Here is a 24,900-nt window from a genome sequence, read left to right on the forward strand (position 1 = left end):
ACTTGTTGTGATTTGTTTGTATTGTATTCAGCTTCCCAAACATTTGGGTTACATGACCTCCATCTTACAGAGCCTCCTGAGCATAGAAGATTTCTTCAGGAGCATCAGTTGTATGAAGAAGTCAGGAGTTTTGCTCCTGAGGCTCAGCTGCTGAAGTAAAGCAACCATGTCAACCTCAATGTTTGCCACCACAGCAGAAATAAAATCTCACCACAAAAACAAATATTTTGTGTTGTCCATCCACAGTAACCTGTCTGAGATTAGAGACTATCACACCTCGACAGGCACCAAAGTGAAGACCACCCTCCTGAAATCCTTTAAGGAGGTGGTTTCTGATCTGGCGCTGGAGTTCAGTAATTATTTATAAAATGTAAGTCTGAAACGTTGTTTAATCTGTTCCTTACAGTTGGAAGGATACGGCAGCCTGCAGTTTGGCACAGCTATCCTCTACAGGAAGTTAACAAAGTTTTAGTTTGAAACTCTTTGGTTTAAAAGTAAGGCAATGGCAAATTATTACTATTTAAAGCTGTATTTAAAATATTTTACTTTCACTAAATCAGTTACTGTTTGCTAAATAAAGGAAAAGAGGTATGTCCAAGGGGCCAGGTCTATTTTGTATGTTAAACAATATGTTTCGTTAAATAAACAGAAATAAATAACACACAATAATCTCAGAAAATGGACTGCGTAGTTTTTGCATGTTTTGACTGAAAATACTAACAATTAACGCTAATATTTACATGCCAAGTAAGAATTTTGCTGTCGTTCTTGCATTAGTTGATATTGTAGTTTTAGCATGCCACCAGCTAAATTTGTGTTAGCTTGTTTTTACAAATGTAATCACGGCGAAACTAGTAGGTGAGTGAAAGCTGATATACAGATGTTAGCATTGCTAATGTTAGCTTACTAATGCTAATGTTGGTCTGGTAACACCGACATGCTACTGTTGCCTATTATGATCAATGTAGTGTTCAAGCTCTGTACGGTATCCTGCTGGTGAATTTAATTTGTACTATGTAGCTAGTGAACGATGAATTGAATTTAAACACCAATACTGAACCACTCTCCTACACCTTTGGTAAATGTGTTGACCTTGCAAACAAACATGACCTTTTTTTTTTTTTTTCATGTGGTAACCATTTAGAGAAATAATTATTGAGGGGTTTTAGTATATATAAAATCATCAAAATATAAGTTAGGCAGAGAGTAATATATTATCAGTGTGTCTAGGATGTACTAATGACTCTTTTTCCTGCAGACAGTTTGAGATCCACATTATTGTTTGGATCATTTGTGTGTCTCTTTTTATGTTCAGGATGGCGACGAGTTCCTGACCATGGTCCTGGCACAGATGCAGTGTCTTGCTCCCTTACTACAGGACACTGCATCTGGTCTGGTTACAAGCTACACCTGCCCCGTTGAAGAAAATGTATTGTTTAGGATGGAGACACCAGGATATGTAAGATGTAAGACCGTACCATGTCCTCTGTCATAAAGACATATCAGGTGACGAGGCATCATTGTACGTTTAATGATGTATATTATTGAATTTTGTTCCTCTAATGTTCAGGTATGGAGATCAGTCGGTGAGACAGGAAGAATTCACCAACCTGTCTCTAGATCTGGTTCCTGAAGGGTCAGTTGAAGAAATGTTTAAGAGGTTCCTGATGGTAAGACCCAGGGGTCCTCATTGAGATCATTTCAAAAAACACTCATTAACCATCTATCCTTTCATGTTGTTGGTGTCTCAGTAGGCTTCTTACACTGTCGGATGTTCTGTAAGAAATTGGGTTAGAGTTTAACTGTGAGTGCTGAGGGAAGGAGTCGGGCCTGACATCCTCATTTGCAACTCTGCCTCGGTGAGTGACACTACGTCTACCTTTAATGATCACCTGTTCGCTCTACCGCCCCCTGTTGGCGGTCAGACGCCTCGGAGCCCTACCGGTCCTTTGGAACCCCGAAAACGGTTACACACTCTATCTAAAGACTCTTAAAGGAACGACTCTCAACCAGTTTCTAACTTTTAGCTCTTTTTAATCTAAATTAAGGCAGAGGAATGATTACAGAGATCAGCGGTGAGGCTCCCGTCTCAGACCATCACCGTCTGTTAGAGGATGAGGAAGAGCCTCGATAGAAGTTTTTATATCTGGTTCTCCAATGCAATGGATGTTCCCTCCCTCAGTGATTATCAGTAGACTATGTGTCATCATTGTGGTGTCTATCTGTTAGGTTGTGTAGTAGCGGGTGTCCATACTTAATCTAAGTGTGCTGTAGTTTTCTAATCAACCCAGTTATACCAGCTGCTCCACTATCAAACCCAGTGCCCCAGCTTCAGGTCATTTATGACAATCCTTGGGCCATTTATCCTTGTACTGTATGTTTATGAACATTCTTATCCTCTTGTAACAAAAGGGAAACATTAGAACTTATATTTATTTAACTATGGTATAAATTGTTTCAACTATCTCACTCATTGATGTTTGACACACTGTGCATAAACTTTCACACATTTCATTGAAGCTATGGACCAATATTATTACTGTGACATTATTTATATTTATTGTAAACATAGCAAATGAGTAAAAACTGCAAATGCTGCAGTATAAGTAACAATGGAGATTATTTTTATCTGTAATTTATTTTTCAGTGGAATTCTGCCAAGTTTCACTTTATCAATCTTTAACTTATTTATAATTGTTAAATCAACCTGCAGTCTTTGACCCTATTTGACCTTTAGCAACTCCTTGTGGTCAAAAGTACATTGGTTAATCATTTAAATCTGAAAGGCCCAACTATTGACACCCAATTAACCTACTCCAGAGATTCTAGCTGGGCATTAATCCCAATCAAGTTTACTAGAGTGTGTGGGATTATTAACTAAAAAACAAAAAGGCTATTCTAAGGCTTAGACCATTGGAAATAAGAAAAGATACTCTATTGTTAAACGTATTGGGTCACACCTCCAAATCAATAAATTCTGGTGTTACAACCACTTCCATGGTTGCAGGTGTAGAAAGTTTGGATAGGAAAAACTTGACTGGTCTGCAGAGTCCTGACCTCAGCCTTCTTGAACACCTTTGTGATGAATTTGAGTGAAGGCTGCAGTTCTGGTTTTCTCACCTCAACTATGAACACACTCCTGAACCTTGAGGAAGATGTTTACAGAATAGTTAAAGTTGCTATAGCTGGACATTTTTTAAAAAGTGGACAGTTTTGGCAATATAGTATAAATGAAAAGTGAGCAGGATAGGAGAACCCTTTAAGATCAGACCCTGAATTACCATAACTCTAGCAAAGGGGCCTCTGTGCAGACCAGTCAAGTTTCTCCATGATGTGACTCCAGGAGGGAGTTAAATTAATTCACTTTAAAACCTCAGAACATGACTTTTATTGTTTAGCCAGTAAGGAACCAGAAACTTACATTTAAATGAAAGACCCTTTGCAAATACAAAAAGAAAAACTCTGAGAGGCGAGGTTTTGTGTATTTCAAATAAAAATGTGATGAAAAAGGAAAGTTTTATTTTAAGACAAGGTAATCAGATATAAGAAACAAATGATTATATGAAAGGTTTGACAAGTTACTTGCCCTAAAAGTTCCTCCAAAACAGCCCCAAAAATGTCTCTTCTTTACAAAAGTGCCCCCTCAAAAACTCTGAATCTTCTCTTAATCTTTTTTAAAACTCAATAAAAGACTAAAATCAGTAGGATTTTATGTGAGTAGATGAGCATGATTAAAATATGATGAGGGATTTAACACAAAAAATACTCCATGAAGAAAAGGAGAGTAAAGTCTCTAATGTGAGGAGGCTGTTGTTGGTGTCTTGGTACTTCAAGCCGTATAGGGAGTTTCTTTCTGCTCCTTCTTGTCTATCTCACTTCCACCATCTTCTCGACACAGATTACAGAAAACTCCTCTGGCCCTCCAATGACCCACGACCCCCACGCATGGATGGCCTCTAGCATCCATAGACTCCATCAAGCTGGTCTGGACTGGTGCCAGGAGAGATTGAAGAACTTGGAATGGGGTCTGACCTCTGACCCTTCCCCTCCTTTCCACAGTACAGTTTTCTTTATTTCTTGTGAAAAATCAGGCTTCAACATTAAAACCTCCAGCAGTGAAGCTGAAAGTGTTTCTTCTCTTAAATGTCCACATTTGGCATTTACAACAATAACATGATTACAAAATGTGAAAATAAAACACTTTTGATTTTTGTAGAAATAATAACAAGATGCAGAACTACAATAATCATGAAATCAAAAAATGAAAATACTATATTACATTTTGTAAATCTGATTAATTTAACTCACTGCAGAATAAACCTACATGGCAGCAGTGTTACCCAGAGCTGTTCCTGATCGTAGAATAAATTGCAGCATCTGTTGATGCAGGACTCCAACGTCCTGCAAACACAGATCACATATTTCACAAATTTAATGATGACTTTCATTCATGAAATATGAGAAATAAAGTGGAAACAGGTTCTGTTAAAATTTGTGTTTTAATTTATCCAAAAGAAACACATTGGATAATAAAGACCTCAAATAAAATGATGATATTATTTACGTTTCTGTTGTTCTGGTTGGTAGTTTTAGCCTATACTGGAATCTGAAACAGAAACCAGCAAACAACACTGTGATTATTGTCAGAGTGTTGACACAGAATAAAGACAGCTGGGATGCAGTCAGATTATTCATAATTAAGAATAATTGGATAATTAAGCAGAAGTTTAAGTGGAAATGAATAATGTCACTGACAGTCTAATCAAAGCAGATGATTATCTGACCTTCATGCTGAGCTCTAATTACCTGGTTTCATGTTAACGTAATCAGGACCTTCCTCTGGATGATGAGACCTCTCTGGAAAATTGCAACATGAAAACATAAATTAATATTTCAAAATGTCTTGAACTTGGCTTTCATCTCTATCTAAAATATTTCAGGATCTTATATCAGTCGCCTGTAATCAGTCTCCTTAAACAACCTGGTTGCTACAGCTCTGTTTAAAACAAATACTTTACCGTTTCCAGTGGCTCCACGGGTTTGGATTGTCTCATACAGACAACTGTTGCCTACAGTAAATAAAAAGATGTCAAAGAAAATGATCTGAAAGCAGTTATATAAAATAATATTTTACTGTTTTTACAACAAAACGGATCCTTTTTCATGCTGCTGTTTCTGATGATTATGACTATCAGTTTGTTGCAGCTATGAACCGTTTTCATTTAACAAACTCATGGTAATGATTTAACTGTGTTTTGTTATGTTGGACAGCAGAACTATAATATTGGTGGATTAATTCTGACAGAAAGATTCATTTGAGGCTTAAAAATGTTTCTTTTTTATGAAACTGAATCACCATAAAGAGAGAAATGACAACAAGACTAACCATGGAGCAGAGAGCTGTAAACATGACTTTCAGCTTGGTTCACTCCATGATTGGTGGTGGAGCTCTGACTGCTGCTTTCAGACTGAAATAACCTAAAAATATTAAAGTAAACTAAATTTAACAATGAAAGAAATGATCAAGAGTTCATGTTTAAGATGAGAGGACAGATATTTAATGCTGACCTGATGCAGCATAAATCTGTGGAGGAAAAAACAAGGCATCTGGATCATTAATGTCAGAATTAAATTAAATTAATTTCAAAAACGTATTTGATGTGTTTGATTAATTAACAAAGTGTTTAAGATAAGCAGCAATCTGATCCAGTATGAGAAGAAAAAGGTCTCACCCTTGAACTGTCTGTGGCGCCACAACAAGAGCAGGAGAATAAAGAGAATGACTCCAATAACTGGACCAACGATCAACAGCACAGGAAATGAAGAGCTGACAGGACTGGACTCAGTTACTGGAAATAGGAAACATTAAAATGAAATATATTTATTTGTCTGCATATTTTATCACAACATTCTCTGTTTGCAGAAAAATGTGACTTCCATCTTGAACACATGAAGCATCCTCAGTGTTTCACCTGAGGTCAGTTTTTGTTTGAGCAACATATGAAGCGAGCTTCTCATCTCTGAGAGTTAAGGTCTGTTTTATCTGAAGCTGGTTGGAGTTCTGGCTGAAATCTGACCTGTTTGTTACTGTTTATCTAAGAAAATCACCTTTAACCTGGAAGCTCTGTGCTGTCTGCATTAAGATGGTCCTTTGGTTACCTGTAGATAATTTTAGACTAAAGATTTTAAAATAAATGATGTGAGAAACAAGGTTACCACTATATTTCACAGAATAAATCACACTGAGCATCATTGTTCTCATTTTCAGTGACCTATGGAAGGTAAGAGGTTCTTTTCTTGAACAAATGACCTCGTAATTCTTTTGTTTCTGATTTAATTGATTTGAGTGATTATTTGATCAGTAATAACATTTATATAACACCTGTAAACAGACCTACAGTTTGAAAGCAATTACATACTGTATGTACAGACTTATTAAGACTGAAAAATGAATAGATTATGGATTGAAATATTGTCAACAATGTAGATTCTTATTTAGTCAGAGTTATTCTGTGAGCTTTGAAACATTTATTTCTTTTTTTTTTAGTTTTGCAACATGCCAACCATAGAGTAACGTGAAGCCAACATATCAAACTTTTGGTTCCTGACATGAATTTCAGCTCCTGAATCTGTGCTCTGTGGACACGGTACTGGACCCACTGGGGGAAAGTCCCACCCACACTAAGGTCACTGGGTCAAGATTCAAGATATTATTCATAGAAATATCACATGGTATTTACAAAAAACACACAAGCTTGAACAAAATATTGTTTCTCAGAAGCTTCTGACAGAGCAAACAATTTAATAAATCAGAGTTAGTGACATAAGGTCGCTTGTTAATCGTTACGGCCTGAGGTCATTTGATTTGCATTAAACTGTGCAGTTGCAGGTTGAGGATTTGCTGGCCCAGCTGTGCAGTTACACATCTGGATTGGCTGGCCTCTCCTAACTCCTCCCATTAGATCCCTCTGGAACCTGATTGGACTGTTTATCTCCAGCTCCTCCAATCACAGAAGGGCCCTTCTATTTGAACTCAGCTCACCTGTCAATGAGGGCGGCTGTGATTTACGCTGAGCAGCTTGATTTTTTGTTGGGTTTCTAGTGAAAATGGTTGTTTGTTAAGAAGTTTGTTAGCTTTAACCATTTGGTATTGCCAGGTCTAGGTTGCAACTAAGAGTTTATTTAGACGCCTGTCTTGTGTAACTTTACAGGCATTTGTGAGCTTCTGAAGACAGGCTTCACAAAGCTTCACTTTGGGAAGTTATTTGTTTAGTTTTTAACAGGGACTGAAAGTTTTTATTCCAGTCCTTTTGGTTACTCAGACTTTTGGATATTTAGTTTTGGTAAAATTCTCCCTTAGACTTTGTTTTATTTGAGACGGTTCTTGTTTCGTCTGATGGTCTTTTTATTTATTAGAGATTATGTTTGTGAACCTCAACTGATGGTTTGTATGAGTTCTAGAACCTCCTTTTGTTCTCCTTTTGGTCAAAACCTGTAACTTATGGAACAATAAATCGCTTTTTATTTTAAACAACCACATATATCTAGTTTAATGTTACTTTCCCTTTTCCCTGGCTGAGCTGCGTTGTAACATTAATAAAAAAACTAAAAACCTCTAAAGTCCTGAAGAACAGAAACACAACAGTGTAAGTTGTAAACATTCAGAACATCTAAGATCTCACTGAGCAGTGAATTTAAAATTGAGGGTTTTTAGGGGGTTGAGGAGGGAACATACAGTGTCTTGTGAAAGTATTCGACCTCCTTGAACTTTTCAACCTCTTGCCACATTTCAGGCTTCAAACATAAAGACATAAAATTAAACTTTTTTGTGAAGAATCAACAAGTGGGACACAATTGTGAAGTGGAATGAAATTTATTTGATGTGTCACTTTTTTAACAAATAAAAAACTGAAAAGTGGGGCGTGCAATATTATTCAGCCCCCTTGCGTTAATACTCTGTAGCGCCACCCTTTGCTGCAATTACAGCTGCAAGTCTCTTGGGGTTTGTCTCTATCAGTTTTGTACATCGAGAGACTGAAGTTCTTCCCCATTCTTCCTTGCAAAACAGCTGGAGCTCAGTGAGGTTGGATGGAGAGCGTTCATGAACAGCAGTCTTCAGCTCTTTCCACAGATTCTCAATTGGATTCAGGTCTGGACTTTGACTTGGCCATTCCAACACCTGGATACGTTTATTTGTGAACCATTTCATTGTAGATTTAGCTTTATGTTTTGGATCATTGTCTTGTTGGAAGATAAATCTCTGTCCCAGTCTCAGGTCTCTTGCAGACTCCAACAGGTTTTCTTCCAGAATGGTCCTGTATTTGGCCCCATCCATCTTCCCATCAATTTTGACCATCTTCCCTGTTCCTGCTGACGAAAAGCAGGCCCAAACCATGATGCTGCCACCACCATGTTTGACAGTGGGGATGGTGTGTTCAGGGTGATGAGCTGTGTTGCTTTTACGCCAAACATATCGTTTTGCATTGTGGCCAGACAGTTGGATTTTGGTTTCATCTGACCGGAGAACCTTCTTCCATGTTTGGTGTGTCTCCCAGGTGGCTTGTGGCAAACTTTAAACAAGACTTTTTATGGATATCTTTGAGAAATGGCTTTCTTCTTGCCACTCTTCCATAAAGGCCAGATTTGTGCAGTGTACGACTGATTGTTGTCCTATGGACAGACTCTCCCACCTCAGCTGTAGATCTCTGCAGTTCATCCAGAGTGATCATGGGTCTCTTGGCTGCATCTCTGATCAGTCTTCTCCTTGTTCCAGATGAAAGTTTAGAGGGACGGCCGGGTCTTGGTAGATTTGCAGTGGTCTGATATTTCAATATGATTGCTTGCACAGTGCTCCTTGGGATGTTTAAAGCTTGGGAAATCTTTTTGTATCCAAATCCAGCTTTAAACTTCTCCACAACATTATCTCAGACCTTCCTGGTGTGTTCCTTGGTCTTCATGATGCTCTCTGCGCTTTGAACAGAACCCTGAGACTATCACAGAGCAGGTGCATTTATACGGAGACTTGATTACACACAGGTGGATTCTATTTATCATCATCAGTCATTTGGGACAACATTGGATCATTCAGAGATCCTCACTGAACTTCTGGAGTGAGTTTGCTGCACTGAAAGTAAAGAGGCTGAATAATATTGCACGCCCCACTTTTCAGTTTTTTATTTGTTAAAAAAGTTTGACACATTCAATAAATTTCATTCCACTTCATGATTGTGTCCCACTTGTTGATTCTTCACAAAAAAATTTTAATTTTATGTCTTTATGTTTGAAGCCTGAAATGTGGCAAGAGGTTGAAAAGTTCAAGGAGGTCAAATACTTTCACAAGGCACTGTAGTCCAACAGTGTGCGTGTGTGTGTGTGTGTGTGTGTGTGTGTGTGTGTGTATAGACAGTTTCTGTCTCTCAGCCTGTGGACAGCTCCGCTCCGTATTAATACCAACAGCTCATTTAGATGGACTAAATCAGTCACATATTCCTGTTTAACAAGCGTCAGATTTTCATATTTAACAAAAGCCAAAATACAGATGTTTTTATATCTGAAGTCCTATTCATATATTCTAATTTTAGGTGGTTTAAATCTGAAAAACCGTTTTTAGAAGTTAGGAAAAATTAAATCTTTGGCTTTATTTTTCTTTTAAATGTACTTTATAAATAAAGCTGACTTTAATTTTGATAATAGCAAAGTTTCAGCTGAGTCGTCTCAGTTAGTTCATACAATCTGTACTTTGATTCATTGATAAAATTATTGAAGGTTATAGCAAACCTTTCCTTGACTTAGAAAACCTGTTGAATTTATAGTAAAAGATCATATTATGTTTTACATAAAATCATCTTTGATAATAAATGGTAGCAACAAGGATAAATTCCTCTATCAGGGCCAACTGTAAACATGAACCAGAAATTATTTAAAAAGTAGATTTTTCTTGTTATCAGTACAGCTTAGATTTATCATTTAAGAACAATGAACATACATGATATTTATATTGTTTTCTACAGCTTACAGCTTTAACTCTTGGAAGACTGGTCCATTTTGTTGCAGTTGGACTGCAGTGTTCATGAAGGTGACCCCGGCTCAAACACAAACAGAATAAATTATTAGACCTCCATCTTTATCAATATTAGTAGACTGTATTGTAAAATGCATTACATTATAAAATATTTTATCTATGCAGTAAATTTGTCTTCAGCAACAATGTCAGTGCTCCAGGACGCCCCCTGCTGGCATGGCAGCACTAAGCAGCTGTTTAATTCAGTTTTGCTTCAACCCACCTCTGACAACAACAAACATGACTGACCTGATACTGACAGTGTGATGCTTTTACTCCACTGTGTTGAAGAATACCAGTCATCTCTGCGTCTACATTGACACATGTAGTCTCCACTGCTGGACTCAGAAACTATGAAGGTCCAGTCTTTACTGTTTATCCTGTGTAGAACTGTCTCAGATCTCTTCCATTCATACGTCCACTCAGTGGTTTCTCCTCCCTGGACCTCACATGTCAGAGTGATCGTCTCACCACTGAAGATCTGAGGCGGGTTTGGTTGTTGTGTCACAAAAACCTTGTTGGAAACTGTTTAAATAGGATATGAATATTAAAGAAACAAGCAGAAACATGAAATCAAGTTTTTGTCTAATAGTATTCAAAAATATTAATATAAAAAAATGAAATCATCGAACTCACATTTTGTTTCAATAGTTTCTTCATTACTTATCACTGTGTAGAAGTCTGGGTTTCCTCTCACTCCATCACACCTGTAGATTCCTCCTTGTGTCACAGAGATATCTCTGTTTTCTTCATTATCTATTCTGACTTCAGAGATGTCTGAAGTCCTTCTGAACCATCTGTATTTCCATCCAGCAGAGGTCTCCACAGAGCAGCTCAGGGTCACACTGCCCCCTACTGGTATGGTTGTTGAACCTGCGGTCAGTGTAGCTCTGGGTCTATATGCTAAGTTTCAACAAAAATATACAAAACATTAATTGTGTGGATAAATTAATGTGTAAAAAGCTGCCAATGCATTATACTGTCAAATTTTTTCATATACTTTTTATAAATTAAAAAAGTCAAAGAATTTAGTTTGAAATCATTTAATTTTATGAGACAAAAAAGTAAATTCTTATCCTTAAGTGTCAGGCAACGGTCTTGGAGTTGACCTCAAAATGCAGGCAAGCAGGAAGCAGCAAGGCGTGGTGAGTAAAAGATTTAATAATCAAAAGGAAACTTACAGACAGGTGAGTTGCAGAAACAAGCATGGATCAACAGCAGCTTAACAGACACGGCATGAACAGAAAAAATGTGATGTTTCCACAAGGACTGAACTGAAAGGCAGTGAATATAAAGAGCATGGTGCAGGTGAAACAGGGAGACTGATTGCATGGTGCAGGTGGACCGAATGAAGTTGATTACTGGTAGACAGATGCAGGGAGTTAAAACAAAATGTGACTGGAGCAAAACAGAAAACCAATGATACAAACTAATCGAGGAAAAACATAACGTACAGAACATAAACTAGACAACAACAATAAGAAACAAAAGCACAACTAGAAAATAAGGAACAGAAGCAGGATACAAAAACACAAACTGGAATAAAGAATAAATAAAATAAAAAAAAACACACTCAAACCATGACTTTAGGAGATCCTGTGGTTAGCTCTCAAATTAAACATGATCCTATTCCTAAAGAAAGGTAAATCATATATATTTTATTTCATTTTTTTTCTTTTTGTTATCTTTACTTGCAACTGATTTTACTTCATAACAACATAAACACAGTAATTCTGCATGTGTGATATTTTAACCACTATTCTATGTATAAATAAATTAGATTAAAGTTCTGAAATAAAATACAATAAGAATATTAATGCTTTATAAGGGCTGACAATCATATTAAACTCAGTCATGTTTTAAAATATTTGGGGCTTACCTGAAACAGTAACAGAGAGAGTTTTACTGCACTTTGGTTTATTTGAGCTCCTCCTGAGACCACAGCAATGATATTCACCACTCTGATACAGATGTTCTAATATGTAGCTTTTATAGAAGTTGTAGGGGATAACGTCTTGACCATTCATGTTGATCTGGTAACTCCAGTCAGTTTCTTCTCCTTCATTCATGTCACAGATGAAAGTAACAAACTCTCCTCTATAAAAAGTCGGCCAGTTGGGCTCAATAGTCAGCACGGCATCTACAGCAGAACCAACATTCAGCACATTTCTGTTCTGGTTTATAATTAATGTTAACACATAAAGTAGAAAATTGTGGAAAAAGAAAAACAGAATAAGATGTGAGATACAGAAATAAACTGGAGGCTGTTCCTGACAGGATAAATGATTAAAATAAAGATTAAAAGCTGAACTTACCTGGAGTTTGTCCACAACAGAGGAGTGTGTTCAGCACTGAAATAAAGGTTTAAACTTCATCATTATAAATATTAAATAAGTTAAATTAAAACAGCTTTATGAGTCCCAACCTCACATTCAGCAACGACTCTGTTGTTGCTTTTAATGAATGTCACCAATTCTTATAAAGATAATATTAAGGATTTATTCATTTTTAGAAGAAGGTGAAAAGGTTCAGTTAATGGATTTTCTGTCTGATAAGTTCACATCTGGATCTACAGTTATATATAAATACATATCCAGTTCTTTTCATTTTAGATGTTTTCCTTCCTTATCATTCATACAGAGAAAGTGATCTACTTACACACTAAGCCCAGGACACTGAGTGACCTGTTCCTCATCCTGACCTTAAGGCAAAATGATGTGTTGTTCTGCTTTGGTCAAATATTTGTCCTTTAATAACAAGACAAGTTGTAAATGCAGCTTCTGTAGAAAAATGGAGCCGTCTGAAACAGGATCAAAGTTTTATCTCAGAATGAGATCAAAATGTCTTTTAATAAACACTGACATCACTGCACTGGGTTCCTGTTGAGATGTTTCCTGTCTACTAATGAGAAGCTGTGGTAGAAGAAGCACAATACACTCTATTTCTATTTTAATAGTTGAGTCATTAGAGGTAGTTAATGAATAAATGAACAAATAAATGAACAAATAAATGAATGAATCCTCCAATCTTTATCAGGTTTTAAATAAGGTATAAACTACTAATAATAATAATCTTTATTTGTCATTGCAATTGTACATTCCAACAAAAATTGTCCTCTGGATTTATCCCATCCCTTAGGGAGCAGTGAGCTGCCATTGTGCGGCGCCCGTGTCTTGCTCAAGGACCCAGAGTAGCAGGCTGTGGGATTCATACCAGGGTACTTATGGTACTTGTGGCCCCCCTCTCTGATCACTAGGCCACCACTACCCCCCAGTTAGACTAACAACAAACAGACTCATGTACAGTAGGGATTGTCTTCTTCTCGTCTTTATCAGTGTCTCATATTGAGGACTTTTTGCTCCTCTTCTTTATAATCTTGCTTCACATGTTTTAGGTTTGTCCACATTTGTTATTGCAGCCACTGCAATGCTTTGATTCTTTCTTCTCCATCCATCCTGTTTTAACTTTGCTGCGGTGCTTGGGATCATTGTCTGGTTGAACTTTAATAAGTTGAGAACTGTAGAGTCTAAGATGGAGCTCTTTAACTTGTTGCAGCTTATTTGAGCACTGAACAGCCTGACCTTTGGAGAAACTTTATGTCCATCCTCCAGATTGGAAGCTGTCTTAAATATTTCCAGTTACTATGAATATTCTTCCCTGTTTCCAGGATGATGGACTGTAAACTATGTAGAAATGAACTTATCACCTTTCTGTCATGGTATGTGGTGCTAATGGACCCAAATGCAGAGAGAATGGCAGCAGTCTCATACTGAAGATGAAGATTTAATGAAAGTCTAAAAAAAACATACAAAATGATAGAAGCAGCAAACTAAAAGGGAATATGAGTAACCAGGTAGAGTAGCCTGTAGAAGTGGCATAGCAGGGAAACAATCAGGTCATCATTGACGTCTTTCTAACTTATCATTGTGTTAACACACACCTACATGCTGCAAACCAGCAAACTGCTAAAACTCCTGATTTAATAGTGATGGGCACATGTGCTGGTGACTAGTTAATAAAGTACATTACAATACATGTAAATAGTCACATAAAACAACAAGTTTAGTTTATTGTTGTAAATAAGTATAAATCTTGTTCCATCAAGGGGTTAAAAAAAGGAAATTCAAGTGTTCATGTTTGAGATGTTTTTGTTTTTATGGAAACATTAAAAATGAAATTCACCAAGATGAAATCTACAGCATTACAGTAAAACATGAAACGTTTTAAATTGTTGTTATACTATTTGGTTAGTAGTGCGTGGGAACCCTCTGGTAGGCCAATTTTAAGTTCCCCTTTCTGTCTAAAAACAATGATAGGTGAGAATGATCTCAGCTCACATATTAATAAGGCCTTAGGTGTGAAAAGGCAGATATGAGATCAGATACTGTGAAGGAAGTGAAAATATATCAGGTTTTTAAATAGTTCTGAAGAGAAGCTCTAAAAATGTACATGGAGTGAAAAACTAATTCTGTGTATTTCATTTAGTAGTGTCAGGTTGTGAGATATGAAGAAAGATGTCATTTTATTTTCAGCAAAAGTATCATATGAATAATATCCTAAGACTAACACTGACCTTCATGTCTGAGAGTTAAATTCAAATACCTTCTTGTTTCCACTTTATTTCATATTTTTAAGTCAGCTGAAGGCTTTTCTCTCCATTGTTGCTGTTTGTAAATCTGTGGCCTGAGTCTGAAGTTTTCTACGTTTTTGTCGGGGTTGGAGATCTCTGTGTTGTTCTTTTTTTTTTTTTTATTGTTTGTGTTTGGTTTTCTAGAGGGCGTTGGAGAGCAGGAGCGGAGACAGATGTTCTCCATTCACCGGTGATGAGACTCCTGGAGTATTGAAGCAGGAGGCAGCCAGCATGTCAGCGCTCCCCCCGAGCCTTCAGTGGTACCATCCAAGCCGACCTTTGAGCCGCGTCACGTATTGCTTGCTTCGACTTTTTTAACCTATTTTGTCTTTTCAGTATACCGTGTTGGTGACTACCTGGACGTTACCCACGCTGGCCACCAATGGATTTTGCTTATGAGACCTCGTTCCAAGTTTCCCACGGATGGATCCATAAACTGGTGTCTCACTAACGCTGTGCTGCTGGATTTCCTCCTGCTGATCTTTTCCTGGATTTGACCTCCGATCTTGCCTCCACAAAACCTGTCCACCCTCCACCGCTCCACTCGTGTCCACCATACAATCCTCCAAACACCGTTAACGTCCAAGGGACTAAGTATCTTGGCAGAACTCACCTCCTTAGTCCCAGGTTGTTTCCTCCGGCCCGACTCCCTCCTCCTGGCGGTTTCAACAACCAACTAGTAAGAAACAACACCATTAGTTTCCCATCTTAGTTACCGTCTTAACTTACCAATGCTTTCTTCCTTACAGCTTTACCTACTGTGCTTTAAATAAATCTGTAAAACACTTCCTGGTTTCCTTTGAGCGTTTACTGCATGTGGGTCAGAACCAGTGTTGCCAGGTGAGAAATGTAGGATTATCGTACTAGAGATATAAAATTATCGTATTTTGAGGGAAATTATCGTACACTCGTCATAACTAAAATAACAAGTCTGTTGATGTGTTGAATGGCGTCTAACAAACGGAATGGATTTATCAACATCTGCAGCCCCACAGTGCCGAGCTCTGCTTCTTTTCTTCATTCCTCAATCATGGGCGGGCGCAGTGGACTATTCAGCCAATCATGGCCGTTGCTCTGAGGCCAACGCATTCACGTCACACGTAGGTCACATTTAGAAAAGCACGATTGCTTTTCTAAATGTGACCTATTGATAGAAAAAGCTGACCTGAGCTTCAGTACATCAAGTGCAACACTTTAGAGATAAACCAACATATTTATTCTAGTTTTAGTAGAAATCGTGTTATTTGCATGTTGTTCAATACTAACTGAGATGTTATTTGAGCCTATATGGTTGTTGCAGCTGCAGACAACAGCTGGTTTGTTAGTGAGGATGGTGATGTTGAGCTTGATGAAGGATGTCTGAGATGTTCTGCAGCCGTCATCATCACAGACAGCCAATCACCCTGGATGGAGCAGTCTAAGGTGAAGCTGCATAATCTTCTGGCATTGCATCACAGAACTGGGAGCTGTTTTTTGGAACACTGCCTAATAAAATTACTATTTAATGGCACCATCTGTTGGCGACGACATGTAAATACGAGTTAGAGATTAAATGTGCGTCTGCATGTTTCGGACAGAATACTATGGAGGACCGATCCTGACAAAATTAAAAATAAAAGCAGAAATATATATATTTTGTTTTTCCTTTTCTTTAAACATGCGTTTTCATCAAGAAATGTAAATGTTTTCTTTTTCCTTTTCCTTACACATGCCTTTGTTTTTTTTACATTTTCTCGTCTCTCTTTTTCCTTTACCGTATGCATTTCTGCTTAATTATGCAAATGAGGAGGGCTGCCTTCTTCTCTCCAGCTCCTCTCCTATTGGTCAATATACAGGAAGTAGGAGGATCCATGTGCAGGCCGAGGGTGTGTCCCAATTCAGGCGCTGGATCCTTCCAAGTGCGTACTTGTGGACTGATTACATCACAGCGCGTCTGTCAGATGCTGCCGACAAATGTGTCCTTCTTTTGCCCGATTTGAAGGATGCGTTGTGAGTATCCTTCGTGGTCCATCTTTTCCCATGATTCATTGCGGGTCAAAGCGGTTTGGTCAAACAGGGGCAGCCATGCCACACTGGCAAAAGCTGAGAGTAAACTGTGAAAAATTACACTTTCTGTGACACAAATGAACTTTTACAATGTTTTTAGTGCGGGAATATAACTGTGTAGACGTGAAAAATCTGCTTGATTTATCAAGACATCACTTAATTTCAAACGTGCTCCGACATGTTCGGAGTTTTCCGCTCCCACCGTAGTAACTGCCGGCTTGCCTCGCCAATCCTACCGGCGGTGGGGCGAGCTAGACCCGGTAGAGATCTGACCGGACTATCGGCACTGAGCTCCTGCTGCCAGTCATCACAGTGAACGTTAAACACAAGGGACTTCTAACAGTTTATATCAGTATTATTTTAATGTATTGTGTCATTTGTTCATGTAAGTCGATTTGACATTACAGGTGATATTAAAGTTAACCTGAATAAATGGACGATTTTATGTAATCCTACCGTATTGCTGGAGTGAGTGATTGAGAATAAATAAGCTTTTAAATATTCATTTTTGATGAAGAAATATGCTATATTTGTTTTTAAAAGTATATTTATAATTCAGATAGCATTATAATTCGTGATTCCAGGTACAGCTGAAGAGAAATACACTTTCAAATGCAAGCAAATCTCAGTAAAGAAGTGAAAAGTTTGAAAGAGCTTGTTTTAGGCATTTGCATAGAAATGTTTTAATATGTTCTGCAAATTAAGACAAATGTGAAATTAAAAAAGACTTTTTTTACATTGATATTAAGCAAGATGGGTTTTCTTTTGTTTTTGTTGTTTAGGTACAAAGGAGCAGACGGGCCAGTTTATTAAACTCAGGGGTGAGAACCACCACCTTTTACTGGAGCTAAAAACTCAGCCACCGTGGCTTGGAGGTACAATAACAACATTCTTTGCAGTCAGTTTCGGTCCAGTTTCAAAAACTCCTATCTTTCTAACTTTCATAAATATCCATCCAGTGATTAACATACTTCTTTTGGTTTTCCCTCTTTCCTTTTGTTTGTTTAGGACAATTCTGGAGAAGATGGGCCAACAGGGGAAGGTCAACCCCTTGCAGGCCAAAAAAAAGTGGGACAATATGAAAAAGAAATATAAAGTATGTTCAGAGGGTCTCATGTCACGCACAAATAAAAAATATTTCTAAAAGTCTTATTGGTTTCTCTGTTTAGTCAACTCTTTTTTTTTTTATTCCTTCTAACTTTAGGATTGTAAGTATCCAGGGTCAGGAGAGGGAGTCAGTGAAAAGCCCACTGCTGCTACTTGGCCCTGGTTTGTCCTTATGGATGAGGTGTTGGGACAGAGGTCTTCCACAACACCTCCTGTCCTGATTGCCTCCATCCCTGAGGACACTCCAGGGCCAAACGGTGTGGTGGGCAACCAGATGGAGAAGGAAGACAGTGAGCCAGCAGGAAGGGGTCAGAAAAGAAAGAGGGACAGAGATGATGGATTTGATCAGGGAGGACATGAGGGTACAGAGAATGGACAGACTGTTTTCCATCTTAGAAAGAATGGTACCGAAATAAGGTGCTACATAAGAAATAAATAAATGTTTTGTTCAGATAGTTTCTTAAAGTTTTAAGCTGTTCTAATAAATTTCTAAATTGTTTTTGTCACCAAAGTATTTTATTTCCATTTGACCTAACAATACATGAACTTCATTTAAATTTCTAAACACAGTTTATTTTGAAAATTACAAATAGCACTTTAAACAGAATGTGGAAAAAAACAACATTCAAACAGATCAAGATTACAAGACAAAAGGCATAAAATAAAACTATGTACAAGTATTTACCATGGTGACAGCAGGATCAACCTGAGTGACTGATTCCTGGAAAAACCTCTTCAACAGAACAAAGAGGCAGATGTCTTTCTGAACAGAAAGTCTCTGGAGATGTGGCTAAATCTCTCACAAGGTCAGAGACTTGGATGGGATGCTGCAACTGAGACCTGCGGCCTGTCTTTCTGGATGGTGAGTGAAGCATCACACAGGTGGTCTGCACGTCTACACAGTTATATTCCCGCACTAAAAACATTGTAAAAGTTCATTTGTGTCACAGAAAGTGTAATTTTTCAGTTTACTCTCAGCTTTTGCCACTGTGGTCCACCATGGCTGCCCCTGTTTGACCAAACCGCTTTGACCCGCAATGAATCATGGGAAAAGATGGACCGCGAAGGATACTCACAATGCATCCTTCAAATCGGGCAAAAGAAGGACACATTTGTCGGCAGCATCTGACAGACCTTCCGCGCCGCGCTGTGATGTAATCAGCCCACAAGTACGCACTTGGAAGGATCCAGCCCCTGAATTGGGACACACCCTCGGCCTGCACATGGATCCTCCTTCTTCCTGTATATTGACCAATAGGAAAGGAGCTGGAGAGAAGAAGGCAGCCCTCCTCATTTGCATAATGAAGCAGAAATGCATACAGTTAAGGAAAAAGAGAGACGAGGAAATGTAAAAAGAACAAAGGCATGTGTAAGGAAAAGGAAAAACAAAATATATATATTTCTGCTTTTTATTTTTTTATTTTGTCAGGATCGGTCCTCCATAGAACACATCTATGGTTGTGAACAAACGAAATACAGTGTTCTATCTGGGATCATTAGCCAAACAACTTTCGGTCTGTCAAATATTCAATGAATACCAGCCCAATATAGCGGTGATATTACAACAACAGATGAAAAAGTGATTAGAGCACTGGCATTCTCAAAACGGCAAACTCTGCACAAATATGGAATAAATTCATAATAACGTCTCTACAAAACATACATTTTAAACATATTTCACTCGAAACTAAATATATATATATATATATATATATTGTCTGGCACTACTGTGCCAGACAATTAGATCTGTGGAGCAAGTTTGCAGATTTTCTTAACTTACTGTGTTTCATATTTGCAGTTTTTTTTTCTTCCTTTTGCTTCTGTCTATTTCCTCTGATTGCAGCATTTTTCTTTTACAGTGTTTTTCTGTTGTGTTGGATTTATGTGTTTTTGTGTGTGTGTTTGTGGGAGTTTGTATCATTCGCGTTTTTGCCATTTGCTGTGCACCTGTAGGCCACCATAGTTTCAACAGCCTGTAACTAAGCTCCTGAGGTGCTGCATCTCTAAATGTTTCTTTGTATATACTCCACTGCTTTAACTGTTAACATACTAAGATTTGGAAAAACTGCTCATACTAAAAACTTAGAAAGACTAAAAGTCCAAATTGCTTTATTCATGTACATAGTTTTTATTAGGTTTATTATTCTCTTAGCTCTTGAGGCAGAATGCAGATTTGACGCACTATACAAAACTGAACAAATCCTGAAAAAATTATGATCGATATGAATACTGACCTTAAACCTTTGTTTTACATCTGTTCATTTTTCCAAAGACAAAGAAGAAAAAAAAAAACATACTCTGTACATATCAGAGTGAAATGTGGCAAGTTTCAGTAGACATCAAGTTTCTCTCTGGGCTGTTTCAGTCAATCAACCTGTGCTGAGCATCTGGTTCACATGTGATCTCCCTCACATGTTCCAATCTGTGCGGTTATTTCAGCAGCACCCTTCTAGCCACACTTCATTGGTTCATGGTGCCAGTGCTGCTGATGCCACTGCCTCTCTCTGCCTGAAAAAGCTGGAGCAGTTTACCAATGAGATGTTTACCAAAATACCTGCTCCAGCTGCTGAAATCTCATAAAATGACAGTAATCACTCATTAGAGGCGACTGCTTCAAAAGGTTGAACAAGAAAACATGAAGCCATGGGTACCATCCTTTGTCTCCAAGCTACTTTCATTGCAATTATAATTTTTTTAATGACATTTTTATGTCTTCAGTATTATTTGTTTCAAACTACTTTTGGGAGTTTCACATTATTTTTCATACCCAGAAGGGATATTGTTTTAGGTATCAATCATTTTATCCCAATATCCCAAAAGTCCAATGCCAGGGAATAAACTGCTGAAACAAGGACAAAATAGAAAAATAGAACAAGTCCCTACAGAAACATTTTATTCAAACAGATTCAATATAAAAAAAAAAGGGGAGGTGCTTTTGCAGATTATAAGAACAAACCTCAGTTTAATAAACCACTTCCTGTTATCGTCCAATCATATGTTGCGGTGGAGTTACGGCTATAGTCCATACTCGTCTAATCATGTGCCATCAGAATTGATGGTTGAGAAACGCTTTGATTGAGATACACCCACTTCATCTGCAGAGATACCTACTTGTGGCAGACAGGGAGGGACACAACCGTAAAAAGTCGTAATCCAAAACCCACAGAAGCTAAATAACGTCTTACCTAAATGTTAAACCTTCAATAAAACTTAGAAAAAATATAGAAAATTTAAAATGGATGGAGGTCCAAAAGTGTCACAAATCAATAAAGACATAGGCCTATTTAATAAAATGGTTAGCTTTAGTAATAGAACATTTATACATATAACCATTTAAGTATGTCATTATTAAAACTGTTTTATTTAGAAAAAGCCATTATCCATCCCTGTTTACCACAGAAAGATCCAGAAATATAACTGATAGAATGGTGACAAATGATACTGCATTATATAGTTAGTTTACTGTCACAACAATAGCCATCTTATTTGTTTTATTTGCTTTATTTGCAAAATTAGCTTAATCCTATTACAGCATCAGGTCCGTAGACGTTGAGAAATGTTTGAGTTCTAATGTGTGTAAAAAACAACTTTTCACCTGTGGAATGTTTTTCAGATATTGTTTGCTTATTAGTTTCTTTTATTTAACACCTGGCAGATATGGAAGCCAATTTGGGCCACTTTGATGAAAAAAATAAATTACTTGTGTCTTATAATAATGACTTTGTTTGAAGTAGCTGGACTCAGCTCCCTGGCATTCTGTAGAGATCGGAGAGACAAGTTTGGCTTGATAGACGGAAAAGGGTGTTACTAAAATCGTGCAATACTTCAGACGCAGTTTCACAAACAGGACAGAGACAAACAGGACAAACAACCATATACAAACACTCACTCCTATGGGCCAGTTAGAGAGACCAATTAACCTGGAGAGAAGAGATGCATACACGGGGAGAACATTCACACTCAATGCAGAAAGAGACCAGGTTGGGATTTGAAACCCAGGTTATTCTTGCAAGGCACTTAACCTCAAGTTTCCTACCGATCTGCGTATCGGTGTATGAATGTGTGAGTGTTAGTGAGTGCGATTGGGTGGATGTGGCTCTAGTGTAAAGCGCTTTGAGTGGTCTGTATGACTGGAAAAGTACTATATAAGTTCAGTCCATTTACCATTTGCTGCCTAGCAACAGTGCTAACTGCTGCACCACCTTGCTGCCCTTTATTTGTTACAGTGTTGCACTTTTGCTACCCTATACTAAAATTGTGTTATGAGTTATTATTGTATAGACAGGTTTGCCAAATTATATTTCATTCAGTTTGTTCCAGTAAGAGTGAATGTGTGTGTTTTTGTTTTTGGGTTTTTTGTCAAAACATTTTGTTCCATTCTGATAAATCTGCATGGCTGCATAACTTATTGATTTGCATGAAGAGATATGGCTGTGTTTGACAGCAGCTCATGGTTATCATAAAATAAAGGGAATGCCTGTGACTCGTCTTAGTCCCGTTTACATTTAAAACTCCTACTGGGACTGTGTCTGTTTCTGCCAAATGACTCCAAGTCATAAACTCATGCCAGCTTCCTCTCTGAAGGCAGATCTGCTTCCAACGTGCTGAACCCAATCCCAGAGAGTCAGTGAAGGAACCTGGGCTGGTTTCATGCCTGATACAAATCCTGTGAGGATGCTTGTATACATATTTCTAGTGACCTACTTTTTCTTCAAGATTTAATTGTTTTGAAAACTTAAAACCAAATGTTTTGTTTTTTAGATATTATTTAGATATTTCTAAAGAGTCGGAAAGGAAAAGACAATACAGAATTCCAAATGACAAATTTTTAAAGGATTCCTGCAAACTCTGGAAAAGTATGGAAATTGATCTAGGTGCTTTTTAGGACTGGATAAGTATGGAAAAAGAAAACGTAGTATGGAAAATATTTGTATTTTCAGATTTAATTCCCTACCCCACCCACCCATCCATCCATCTTTTTTTTTTTAATAAAACATTTCCTTTGGACTGGGAATGGTTTCCAGAATCCTCAAAGCTTTCGTCTGTCTAAGAACATCCAAGATCCAAAGTTCAAATTAAGGAAGTTTTACTGAAGTTTTTCAACACTGATCGCTGTCAAGGTAGATCTGGCATCGCACAAGACTGGTTTTAATAGTAAAAGTGGCCTATAAAAGGTTTGGAATGAACAACGTCAACATTTTGAACAAATCTATCGATAAACTGTGTGAGTATGTGTCAATAAATGTCAAAGATCAGGATGCTGTCGTACATGAGTGGTTCATAACCAGTAGGACATTTTAGGATGTGTGTCAAAGCAATAATACTACAATGCAGTTGCATATATCATCATAATCCACCAGATGGCAGTGTGGTGCTGTCACTTTTACAGTAACTGATCCTAGACACAAAAATATCACGTTTAAGACTCTTTAAAAACTCTTTAAAAATAAAATTTTTGATTAATCAAATTATTTCCATTGAATACATTGACGTTATTTCCGACTCAATTCTTTTAATATAACCAGGTGGTGTTAATAAATCTTGCTCTCAATCAGCGGTGTCCAAATTGCAGCCCGGGGGTCATTTGCATCCCTTGGACTGATTTTGTGCAGCCGCCAACTGCAGTTTAAGAATTATACAAATTTGGCCTAGCAACACAGGTAGTTGATGTGGCAAATTATAATCTTCTTACAATGGAAAATGTTAGGTACAACACAAAGTATTTGTCTTTTATTATTCACATCTTTTGCATTCGCTTTAAAAACATAGTAAATAGGTCCACATGTATCCAGTGACTTTAACCAAAGGCAGACTTCTGTGCAACCAAATCTGTTTTTAACTAATTTAATAAACTTTTAAAGAAAAAGTGACCAAAATTCTGTTGTTATTGCTGAAAATTGACAAAAGTTTTGTCTATGCCTTTCTTTACTAAGGCAACATGCAAAAGCGGTTAGAAGTTTTAGATCTGCAATAAGTCACACATACATTTCCTACAAAAAAACTACTTTATTTGTTTGATTAAAATATTGCAACGCATAGATCAGCTGATCAGAATTTAATAAATTATGGTAGCAATATTAGAGTATCTGCTTCCAGGGATACTGGGATAAATAATGTTTGAGTGGTTAAACTGTCTCCAAGCGCAAAACGAGGAGGATGAAATTGTAAATGGATTAGAAGTTTATAATGACATTGTAGGTGGCGACTTAGCTCTCGGGTGGTGGGAGAGCGAATCGATTCTTTTGCAGAACCACCTAAGAACAGGCTAAAGCAGGGGTTCCCAAAGTGGGGGTCAAGAAACACTCAGTGGGGGGTCGCGAGATGATTTTTAGAATCATTGTGATGTGACCACTGAGGTGTATGGAGGGTCAAAAATTAAATTAATAAATGTACCATGAAATGTTCCATTAAATAATATATGATGAAATTAAATCAAAAATATAAATTCATTAAAAAAAAATACAAATAAACATAGAGTGTAAAAATTATTTGTATTTTTAGGGGGTCGCCAGTCTCTGGCATTGTTATTTTGAGGGTCACAGGCTGAACAGTTTGGGAACCCCTGGGCTAAAACACTAGTCCTGGTTAAGAACTGGAACTTCTTTAGTGGAAAAGCCCGAAAGGAGTCTTATCTCAGAAGAGCTGTTTTTGTGATACTGTCACAGAAGACACAAATTGTAGAAGTTATTTGAGGAGTCAATATGTCAATTTCTTCAACTGATATGTCATTAAAAACCAACACTAAGAACAAATTCTCAGTCAGTAAAAAAAAATTAAAAGTAGGTCTCTGTTAAGGTCTGATGGGTCATTTTTTGAGTTCTTTAAGTTCAGTCTACTTTAATTTCAGCTTAAATTTGGGTAGACACAGACCTTGGAAGGTGTAGTGTAAATGGTGCTAAACTAGAAAGAAACTGACCAAAAATGTCTCATTTGTCTCCTTAAGGCCAGCTTTGTAATTCTGTCAGTTTCCACAAGGTTTAAGAGGTGAAAAAGAAACAAAAGATAAGTCAATTTCTTGTAAAAACTCAGTTTTGAAGTACTGCCAACAATATTTAAG

General features: G+C 37.5%; 1 protein-coding gene across 8 annotated transcripts; it reads right to left on the reverse strand.

The window, feature by feature from the left end:
* Window positions 1-3,475: 3,475 nt before the first annotated feature.
* LOC124880722 (Fc receptor-like protein 5) lies at window positions 3,476-16,386 on the reverse strand. Of its 8 annotated transcripts, XM_047386035.1 has the most exons (15): window positions 15,597-16,386; window positions 15,446-15,500; window positions 15,304-15,366; window positions 12,719-12,860; window positions 12,376-12,411; window positions 11,940-12,200; window positions 10,697-10,963; window positions 10,310-10,585; window positions 5,733-5,849; window positions 5,569-5,584; window positions 5,387-5,478; window positions 5,019-5,069; window positions 4,807-4,857; window positions 4,565-4,606; window positions 3,476-4,401 (listed from the first exon to the last, which is right to left on the reverse strand). In XM_047386035.1, exons 4-14 carry the CDS (start codon window positions 12,753-12,755, stop codon window positions 4,590-4,592), a joined length of 1,221 nt encoding a protein of 406 aa, XP_047241991.1. In that variant the 5' UTR covers window positions 12,756-12,860; window positions 15,304-15,366; window positions 15,446-15,500; window positions 15,597-16,386; the 3' UTR covers window positions 3,476-4,401; window positions 4,565-4,589. The 8 variants fall into 8 exon arrangements, with proteins under 8 accessions (XP_047241991.1, XP_047241990.1, XP_047241987.1 ...); XM_047386034.1 differs by having other exon boundaries at window positions 12,719-12,807; window positions 15,450-16,386; XM_047386031.1 differs by having other exon boundaries at window positions 15,450-16,386.
* Between the last annotated feature and the right edge of the window lie 8,514 nt (window positions 16,387-24,900).

Source organism: Girardinichthys multiradiatus, chromosome 14, assembly GCF_021462225.1.
Source record: "Girardinichthys multiradiatus isolate DD_20200921_A chromosome 14, DD_fGirMul_XY1, whole genome shotgun sequence".
NCBI classification, from domain to species: Eukaryota; Metazoa; Chordata; class Actinopteri; order Cyprinodontiformes; family Goodeidae; genus Girardinichthys; species Girardinichthys multiradiatus.